Source organism: the organism of the source record quoted next, unplaced genomic scaffold (assembly GCF_019419815.1).
Source record: "Pyrus x bretschneideri cultivar Hongxiangsu unplaced genomic scaffold, Pyrus_bretschneideri_v1 Contig59, whole genome shotgun sequence".
In the NCBI taxonomy this organism is placed as follows: domain Eukaryota; kingdom Viridiplantae; phylum Streptophyta; class Magnoliopsida; order Rosales; family Rosaceae; genus Pyrus; species Pyrus x bretschneideri.
Genome location: NW_025999797.1, coordinates 2,043,264 through 2,053,755, shown reverse-complemented (window position 1 = coordinate 2,053,755; position 10,492 = coordinate 2,043,264). Strand labels below are relative to the sequence as shown.

At 37.2% G+C, this 10,492-nt stretch overlaps 2 protein-coding genes across 2 annotated transcripts; both read right to left on the bottom strand.

Annotated features, from left to right (window-relative positions):
• Positions 1 to 4,141: 4,141 nt before the first annotated feature.
• LOC103961616 (zinc finger protein 4-like) lies at positions 4,142 to 5,200 on the bottom strand. Its single transcript, XM_009374186.3, has one exon. It carries the CDS (start codon positions 5,030 to 5,032, stop codon positions 4,415 to 4,417), a length of 618 nt encoding a protein of 205 aa, XP_009372461.2. The 5' UTR covers positions 5,033 to 5,200; the 3' UTR covers positions 4,142 to 4,414.
• Positions 5,201 to 8,718: 3,518 nt separating this feature from the next.
• LOC103961615 (protein NONRESPONDING TO OXYLIPINS 2, mitochondrial-like) lies at positions 8,719 to 10,131 on the bottom strand. The gene is made up of 2 exons (XM_018650977.2): positions 9,855 to 10,131; positions 8,719 to 9,064 (listed from the first exon to the last, which is right to left on the bottom strand). Exons 1-2 carry the CDS (start codon positions 10,129 to 10,131, stop codon positions 9,057 to 9,059), a joined length of 285 nt encoding a protein of 94 aa, XP_018506493.2. The 3' UTR covers positions 8,719 to 9,056.
• Between the last annotated feature and the right edge of the window lie 361 nt (positions 10,132 to 10,492).

Below are 10,492 nucleotides of genomic sequence, written 5' to 3'. Positions count from 1 at the left end.
ACATATACATACCTAAGTGTAATCTTATTCAATATATGGAATACACAATCTTATTTTACATTCTCTCTCTACATCTTTCTCTCACTAAATCTCTCTCTAGATTCTAACACTTTATATATATATATATATATATATATATATATATATTATTTGTGTGTTATGGTTTCATGACCCTCTAAATGTTGGCCAACTTCATTATGATGAGTCTTGTCTAACTTGTCATGGCTGCTGAGCCTGCTGCTATGTTTAGAGTGTTGGAAGATCGTTGATTGGCCGATACATTCCAATTAGCTTGTGCTTTTGTGAATGCCATCTAATTATTTTCTGCCCCTTAATCAGTGATAAGAACATGTATCCTACTTAACTCTATTTGCTGGAATTCCTTGACATATTCTTTAATGGAATTTCACTTGAAGGAATAAAGTTAGTCAAGTAGTAATATAGTTTCTAGCTTCTTATTTACAGTCTTATTTAGTTTCTTAAACCACCTTTAACGGGGAGTTGCTAAATACTAAAATTTGGCACATGAAAGACAAATTTTGGGTTTTCAAATTTTTTTTATCTCAAACCCTCCAATGCTAAAATTTAGCAACGCATCTGTATTTAAATGTTGGACGAGTATTTAGCCTTAATTTTTTTTCTTCTGATTAACTGTTTTTCAAATATTTTTTGTTAGATATCTTAATTTATTTTTATGAATATTTTAATAAATAAAAAATTTATTCCGACTAAGTTTGAGGTAAGATTGAGTTAAATATTTAAATATTATTTTAACCATTTCATTTAAATTTGGGCCGTTGATCATATCTTTCACCATTAAATATGATATCATCTATTGTATGTTCTACGAGATTTATGAATAGAAAATTGTTGGAGAGGAAAATTTCGGATACTCCAATTCTCCACCAACAAGTAATCTTGAACACGTTGAGAAGCCTTGGACACCATCTTCACTTGTCAACAATGAGAGTGGGGGGACCTGCAAGAAAACACTCCGACGCTCAAGTCAGTCGTTGTTCAAAATAATTGCAAGACATTGTAAAGCTATCAAATACTTCCCTTTTTTTTTCTCCCCCTAGGCTGGTGGGATTCTTGGCCTTTTATAGGCATTCAAGTCTTAGGCTCCAAGTCCCACTTTCCTTCTATTTCTCCATGTTCCATAGAGTGGGTATTATGTTACTTGAATGTAGCTCCACTCCTCATGTTTGGTGTGCTAGTGGCTTATTTAGTGGAGGAGTCATTTTTGGCTCCCACATTGCCCCCTTTTTTCTTTGCAAACACATATCGTTTAGAGTTTGTAGAGGAAAAATGTTTCTTTGCAAAAATTCATTCAACTTAAGATTTCATCATTAGTTTAGCCTTCGGCTACGATCATATGGTCTTTGACCATGAGTTTGGCCTCCGGCCACAGTCATATTGGTCTTCGACCATGAATTTTGGGTCTTCGACCTTCGGTCTTGAGCCTTCGGCTCTTATTCGGTCTAGGTCTTCAACCCACGGTCTCATGATCTTCGATCATCAATTTATATAGTAATAGTATGCCCCCATAGTAATTAAAATTTGAATAACATCGACAGTACTAAAGAGCATGTGTAAGATAGAAACTCTTATCTGTTGGGCAACTTTGTTGTTGTTGAATTAAATGGATTTCCTTTGCTAACAACCCTTGGGTGCTTGCCGAATAACTGTTAGGCAATTTCATTACATCCATTGCAACCAGAGTGAACTTTGATTGTGTTTCCTTGCTTTGAAACCTTGAACACATGTTCTGTTTGATGACTTGGTAAGAACTCATTGTCTCTTTGTGAAATTGTTTTCCCAAGCTAGAATTGAATGCTTCAGGCCTCGTCCTTCTCATCTCTTGAGTACTTGTTGTCCCAATGGAATGGTTTCTTCATGCAATTCCTCAAATGGTTTCTTCGTGCAATTCCTCAAGGACAAGTTGCTTATCAGGCATCATCTTTAACTGTCTGATCTTTTGGGCTTCTCTTTTCTCTTCATGCTTGTGTTTTCCACATATTCGTTGACCGCAATCCTCACGCTTACGTTTGCCGAATCCCTCGCCAGAGGCATCCCCGAACAATCTTCCTTCGTAGCTTGTGTAAGCGAAGGGACAGGTGCTCAACCAGCTTTCTTCGCCCTATCATATCTTCGTTTAATTTACGAGTGAGGGCTGACATCTTATGATACGAGCGAGGATTTACGAACGAGGACTGACATATGATTTACGAACAAGGATTTATGAACAAGGATTTATATATGATTTACGAATGAGGACTAACATATGATTTACGAACCCGTGATTTACAAATGAGGATTAACATATGATTTATGAACGAGGACTGACTTATGATTTACGAACAAGGATTTATGAATGAGGACATATGATTTACGAACAAGGATTTTGATTTACGAACGAGGATTTACGAATGAGGACTGACATATGATTTATGAACAAGGATTTACGAACCCGTGATTTACGAACAAGGATTTACGAACGAGGACTAACATATGATTTACGAACAAGGATTTATGAACCCGTGATTTACGAGGATTTACTAATGAAGACTAACAAAATTTGACTGAGAAGGTTGTCTGACAGGCTATACATATATGTATATATTATATAAACTTCTATCCTATCTTGTCGAACTGATGAAAGCAGCAGCTGCAACACAAAAGTCTAAAAGTGCGTCTCCCTTATCGAACACGCCTGGTCTGCACACCCATTATTTAGGGTTTTGGCCCGTACCCCCATTGTGGCTCAGGTGGAAACCATAACTTCTCGATACGGCTTTTGTACGAATTCCCACAGACGGCGCCAACTGTTGGAGAGGAAAATTTCGGATACTCCAATTCTCCACCAACAAGTAATCTTGAACACGTTGAGAAGCCTTGGACACCATCTTCACTTGTCAACAATGAGAGTGGGGGGACCTGCAAGAAAACACTCTGACGCTCAAGTCAGTCGTTGTTCAAAATAATTGCAAGACATTGTAAAGCTATCAAATACTTCCCTTTTTTTTTTTTCTCCCCCTAGGCTGGTGAGATTCTTGGCCTTTTATAGGCATTCAAGTCTTGGGCTCCAAGTCCCACTTTCCTTCTATTTCTCCATGTTCCATGGAGTGGGTATTATGTTACTTGATTGGAGCTCCACTCCTCATGTTTGGTGTGCTAGTGGCTTATTTAGTGGAGGAGTCATTTTTGGCTCCCACAAAAATATTATAAAAACTAACAACGGAATAACCAAACGAAGTGAATATCAGCCTTTGGATAAAAAACTCGCTCACTCTTTGAGTCAGGTTGACAATACTTCTAACTAGTATCCCATGTCATCTTAACTGAGATTTACCCTTTTGATGACGTTGTTTTCGGGCTAAATAAAACTATTTAGACCATGGCTAGAGATTAGCTAAACTTGCCATGAGTTTGGACCTCAGCTCTCTCCCTCTTCTATCTCTACGTTAAGTATAGTTCTTATGTAGTTCTTTTAGGTTTGTGTTTGTTACATACGATCAATATTTATAAAATAACTTTCTAACATAGAAAGAAATGGATGACAACTTTTATTTTGTATAAATTATACAGTTCTTCCAATCCTACCATGAATATCCATCATGAAATTCCCTCATGACTACTCGATCTTTCTTCAATATATCTCAATCCTGTGGAACAAAGGCAGGGAGCCTAATTGAATGGGCCTGCCTTAGAATCCAAAGGGCCCAAGAAAAAACAATATATGGGCCGTGCTTGACAACCCAATCAGGGTCCAATTTAGATGCTCAAACCAGCCTTCGAAGGATGAGCATTTCATTAAGCCATTGATCTGAGCATGATTTGAGAAGTAATCAGATCGAAGCCAATTATCAATTATGGTCCAGAGAGATTCTATTGGCCGAAAAAGACAATTCAAATTTTTGTTGCCACTTGCCACTCCAAATAGAATTTGGTTGCACTAAAAGCTCAAGCACAAACTGTTATTCTTTCTCTTTCACAAAAAGCAGAAGGAAACTGAATTATTTTCTAAGAGGAGTAGTTGAAAGTTCGGCGTTATAGCACTATACAATCAACAAACCGATAATTATAGGGAGACTTTAATTTAAACCATATTTTTGTAAACAGATGATTGAATTATTACATAAATATTAATTAACGTATTTATTTCATGTTGATGATACATCACACTGTCATATAAAAAGTTGATATGCCTAGTATTATTCTAAACAACGAACAGGAAACAATAGCAAAGGTTCCATCGACTACAGTACACGCACCAAAGCATTATTTATCAAATTACACATCCTGTCCAGAGAAAAAATGCACACAAATGCATTTATATGATCCTAAAACATGTATTATTTATTTAGACGAATTTAGATTGAAATACAAGCAATACTAGGATCAGAATTTAGGATCACAGCCGAAGATTTAAGTCCAGCTGCTTATTATGTACATCTGACTCTTGTCTGGGTAATTGATGATCCATCCGGAAACTTCCTGGCCATATATGATCCATGGTTTCTTCAAGCATGAAGGGTGTCCATGCCATCCCAAAACCTGCGGCGGCTTCCCTAATTCTCGCCACCATCGACGACCCATCTGACCTGCCGCTAGGTTTCTGCACGAGAGAGTGAGGCTGGACTCCGAGTGACCTAACTGCTGCAGCGACAGGGGTAAACCGAAACCCCAACGCTGACATCATCATTCTGTGAGACTGATAACTTTTGGCAGCTCCCCTCTCTCTCTTGTGTGCGTTTTGATGGCCTCCCAAGGCTTGTGAGCTGTAAAACTTCCTCAGGCAAAAGTTGCATGAGAAAACTTTATTGCTATTGGATGGTTTTGGTGACGGAAAATCGGCATCGACTTCCGCGTCTGATGGCTCGTTGGAGATGAGGCTTAAACTCAACCAGTCTCCGAAATTATCACCTCCACAATCATCACCTAATCTTTCATCATTGCTTTCTATAATCTCATCATTTGCTTCTTGTGCTTCTGCCACTGCTTCTTGTTCTTGCTCCCTTTTGGAAATCATTGCAAACCCTAGACAAAACTCAATTTAAAAGGTATAAGAAATGGAGATTTTGAGATAGAGGGTTGAAGAAGTGGGGGAGCTTGGACTTAAATAAGGGGTGTGATGGAAAAGAAGGGAGTTAAGTTAGTGTTCGAAATGCAAACGTGGACATAACTACATTGGCTGAATTTAAGTTATTTTCCTTGATGTTTATACTTGTTTAAAGTATAATATCGTTTGTATTAAAAAATATATAAAAAAAAATTAATGTTCTAAACAGTCCAAGAAGGAAAGGGAATATGATAATGGTGGGGAGGAAGTGTCATTGGATATCACCAAAATATTTTATCTCTAAATCTATATGGTGCTCCCACTTTTTGATGCTTGAGACTTTTAAGGGGACCAGTTGCTTGTGTCATGCATAATAGTATTGGCCATTCAAAGCTTAGGATTCCTTAGTTCCTTGCTCATCTTTTCTTTCACTCCTCTTAGTAGCATCAATATAATTTGATTCCATATGGATGAACTAATCACAAACACTTTAAATTAACTACTGAAAATGTGCAGATGCTGAAAATTCCATAAAAACTTTCCAATTTCCAAAGTGCTTCTAGTGATGGAAAATTGAAATAAAAAAGCACTTCTAGGTAAATGTTGCTATCTAGAAGAGCCCAAAAGGTGCTTGTAGTAAATAAAACTACGTACGTAGCTAGATTGATACAGAAATGGTCCCAACTCCTAACCCTAACCAGAACCCTACATCATTTGGACCCGTTACTGCAGATTTAAAGCCTCCAGCATATGTTTATGTTTATGGGGTCTTGTTTTCAGATGATCAAGGATTTACAGTCACTCACGGTTGAATTTAATATTAAATATTAAGTTTAAAAAATTAAAAACACATATATTTGTTCTCCACCATTGATTTTAAATAAAATGATAAGTAATCATCAAGTCTTTGATTATCGGATAATCGAGAGAACATTTTTGAATATTTATGTGATGGACTCTCTGCAGATTATGGACACTTATTCGATTTGTCATGCAAAATTAAGTTGGTCTTGCCAGAGGTTAGATATGTACATTATTAAAACTTACAGAGAGATGGAGATTGATCTGTCTACTGCAAGAAATTAAAAATCTTACAGGCCCAATATTCATTAACATGTGGTTTTTGTCCAGATAGGAGGCGGAGAAAAAGATCACAGTGTTGGCTGCTAATTACACCAAGGGGAATGAGAAGTTTGGCTAAATTACATAATAGACAATCTAATTTGGTATCTAATTCGTCATCCACAAGATTCTAACCTAAAACCTCTCACTTGCAGATGAAAAGGAATATCACCAGATCATAGTAATGAATAGCTAAACGTTTAACCCTAAACCAATTAACAATTCAATGGGTGCTACCTCTACGCACAAAGACAGACACCCCACAATCAATGAGTTGATACATGATGTCCACCAATGAGGAGAGTGGAGTTGTTAAAAGATGCTGCCAATAATTGCTTATACATATGGGGCTGAAATGCAATGCAATGGTAGCTTTATCAAGAGTTTGGGAGGACCCAGCAAACTGACATTTAAATAAGAGTAATGTTAGGTATATCAAATTTATAGATTAAATTTGTAAATTATAATGTGTCATTAATAGAAAATAAGTACGTTAATTAATATTTAAATAATAATCCAAACATTAACAATCATGTCATATGGTTTACAAAATGGTGAATAATGCTATTCACACACTATTTATACCTCTCACACATCCTTGTTAATTTTTGTCCATTGATTTTCTTCAATTCATTTAATATCACGGTCAGAAATAAATAAATAATATATATATATATATATATGTGTGACAAGTAAAAATAAATATGTGAATAACTCTGCTTAACAAAATTTGGTCAACAAACTTGATAACGTATGTGAGGACATATACAGATATACAGGTGGGATGTCTGTTTTTCCCATGTAGGGTTTCTGTGGATAATTGTTTGATCGTGTAGTAGTAGTGGGCTATGTGTGCAAATATACATCTGTACAATCAGAGCTGAGAAACCACCACCACACAATTCTTATAAAACAAATCAGAATCTTGGTGCTCATCTGATTAAATAGTAATAATAAAATAATAATAAATAATCATGAATTTAATATAGATGCCCTAGTTTTCTCGAAGGTGTGGCTCTGAATCTTGGTTGGGATTGAATTAAAAAATGTTTGTGTAGTGGAGTTGGATGGATGAATCAGATTATGTGTGCTTGGAGATTGGATTTGCTTTGTGCTTCTTGGGCTTGGGCCGTTTAATCATCAAGCAAAACAAGTGTTTTCTAATTCAATTTAAAGCATAAAAGGGAGAACCAAATGTTTAATGCTAAATTATAAAATAAGAATCGGTCATCGTTCATGAGATATGAACTCAAGACTTACTACGAAAGACATTGTCACTACGACGAAACCGGTGAAGACTAAGTGCTACGTAGTACCGACACTATTGCCTTCATACAAAACACCCTTCCCTCCTTCCACCTCTCAACCAAGAATCAGAGAAGGAATATGCAGGGCATACAGAAATAGTTTGAAGTGGTAGAGATTTGGTTCTCTAAGAAAGGCAAATAATCGTATCGTATCGAGGGATTATACGCAAATTATGTAGAGAGTCGTAATCTTATCCCGGCATCAAGTAAAGCAGTTGTCGATAAAGATCGAAACAAGGATATAAGTTTGGATGCCGAGCAAGTGGTGATTCGAGCGAAACATCAAAATATATGCCCTCAGCTTGTTCATGTACTGCAGGGATGCAAACATACCAGATTCTGAAGCCAACTCAAACCTTTTGCAGAAAGACAGGCTCTAAAGTAATTCTCGACGTATGACTTCTGAAATTAGACCCAACACTCTCTCCAATAAAATGGTATCCAACAATCTCGATATTTAAGTGCATTTCAATCTCAAATTTGAAATTTTCAGACTTCAATTTCGATTCATTAAAATTCGGAAATTTTTTATCAGAATTGGAAAATTTCGAATTGAGAAATTAATTGGATCGGAATCGAAATCTCCTATCGAGCTTGGATGGAATTCAAGCTGGCCCTCAAATTCGTGCAAATTGCAAACTCATGTCGGATGCAACATGTGAAATGCGAGACAAATTACGTAGTGATTTCCGTGGTGCGGGTCAGGGTGTGCCTGGTGCGGTTCAAACACCAGCATGTGAAGAAACAAGAAGCACAAATCACTCACTATATTGTTCATTTGAGTATAACTCATACACCGATGAACCCTTACGGTCCTTACACAAGAAACATTGATCGCATGTTGACTTACTACGTATGAGTATGAGAAGAGAATCATTCATGTTTCTTACTTCCTGACTGTGACGAATAAAAAAAAAGCGACTCCCAACTTAAAATTAGTAATCCAAAACCCTCAGAACCGAGAAGTGGTTCAACTGGTGAAGGGGAGGTAGTAAGTAAACATGGGATGAGAGATAAGAACAGGGAAGAGAGCAATTTCTCAACAAAGTTCACATGCAGTGTATGGACCCGACGAACAAGGTTGACATGCAAGTGTATGGACCCGATCAACATGAATTTGACCTGATTCATAAATGACGTTTGACATTTGGCTACGAACACAACTTGAACAATCATGACACCCTTTTACCATCCAGTGTAAAATCTATAAGATTAAGGCAAAACAAATGCAGCTTACGGGAACAACAATTGAACCCCTTTATGTCACATATTAAATTTCAATTTGGATCCATAGATTCAAATCGCAATAAACAGTAGTAAAATAACATGACCAGACAGATTAAGTAGTTGTATGGACTTGTAATTCTGAACAAAAAAGCCAACACGGGTCAAATGGCTTCTAAGAAAATGAACACATAGTTGTGAAACTAGAAATTATCCACTAAAATGTGAAATTACTTACTATACCCACCTCATCAAAGATAAGGAGTATAGAATGCTTTCACTATCAGAGCACCACGAAATGTAGCAATAACTGCTGCTGTGTTGATCCAACAGAAGCTTGTTCAAGTACCTACACAATACCCAGAAGACCAATAAGCTGAAAAGCAGATCAAAACAGACAGTACTTCCACACAGATAGACAATAACGTAGCCTTGTCAAGTTGGAATCGGATAACCCAACAAGCATTCACTTGGGATGGCACAACATAATAGATGGATAGTTGAATGTAGAGCAGCCACAATTCTGTTCAGTTAATTGGAATTTGAAGGAAAAATAACACCTATACACAAGCTTTCATTATCTACCACCAAAATTTTGGCGACAAAACAAACCGATGTAATTCCAAATGCAACAGAAAATCAGAAGTATTAAATACAAATTCCGCACTCAAGCAATTTCTATTTGGTTCAGAAACAACTATAAGCTTTATTTTCGATTAAACAAACACTGCATTGCATATACAATAAATTCAAATTTCCCATCTTTGCCCTATTTTCGATTGAAATTCTTATCATTTCACTACCATTTCTCAAAATCGAACATACAGATGACAAAAAAAAAATCAATAAGACCGAAAAAAATCCGTAAAAAGCAATAAGCTAGTGCAAAGTATCATGAATCACACGCTTCAGAAAAAACCATTAAGCGCTGACTAACAGTGCATTGCGCACACAAAATATTCAAAGTTCCCAATCGTTTTTTTTTTTTTTTTCCACTGAAAGTCCTTATCATTAAACTCCCATTTCAACAATCTACCACACAGCTAACAGTAAAATCAATGAAATTTAAGGGGGAAATAAACTGTCCATACAAGACGCACCGCAGAAAGAGAAAAACTACGAGGGATCAATGGAGGTACCCTGAGACAGCTCGCAGCAATGGCGCGCTTCGACGGAGATGTGGCTTGTGAGACGAGCCGAAGCCAGGGCGCTGTGCAATGGCATCAGCGAGTGCGCGCAGGCCAAATGGCCCGCATTGACCGGGAGGGAGAAGAGGGTACGGCGGGAGTTGCCGCCGAGGAGATTACGAAGCGGAGTGCGAGGGAGGGATGAGATCGACGGCGATGACCGGAATGTTGAAGCTCTTGCGGTTGAGATCAGAGACCTTGACAACGACGACCCAGATCGCCACGCCATATCTTTGCTGGCTGGAAATTTGGGAATTGTGAAAGGGGAATCGGAGGCAAGGGTTTTAGGGCATGTGGATTTAAACCCTAGAAGGCTAGAACTCAAGGTAGCTATCAGTTTTCTTCACTGTTGCAAAAATATAATTGGGCCTGTTTTAGATTTGTTTTTTTAAGCTCGGTCCAGTTATCATTGGGCCTGTTTTAGATCGGCTTTTTCCGATTATGGTCCAAATTGGGATTGGCCCATCAATATTGAGGTAAGTTTATTTACGTGTTGCGTGTACACTCAATTTCTGTCTCTAAACACTTTTTGTTTTATCAAATGTCAAATAACTTTTATACTTATGTGTCAAATTACTATAAAGGACTCT

Excerpts from the sequence above, each read along its gene's own strand:
- LOC103961616 (XM_009374186.3), bottom strand. The coding sequence starts at position 5,032 with ATGATTTCCAAAAGGGAGCAAGAACAAGAAGCAGTGGCAGAAGCACAA.
- LOC103961615 (XM_018650977.2), bottom strand. The coding sequence starts at position 10,131 with ATGGCGTGGCGATCTGGGTCGTCGTTGTCAAGGTCTCTGATCTCAACC.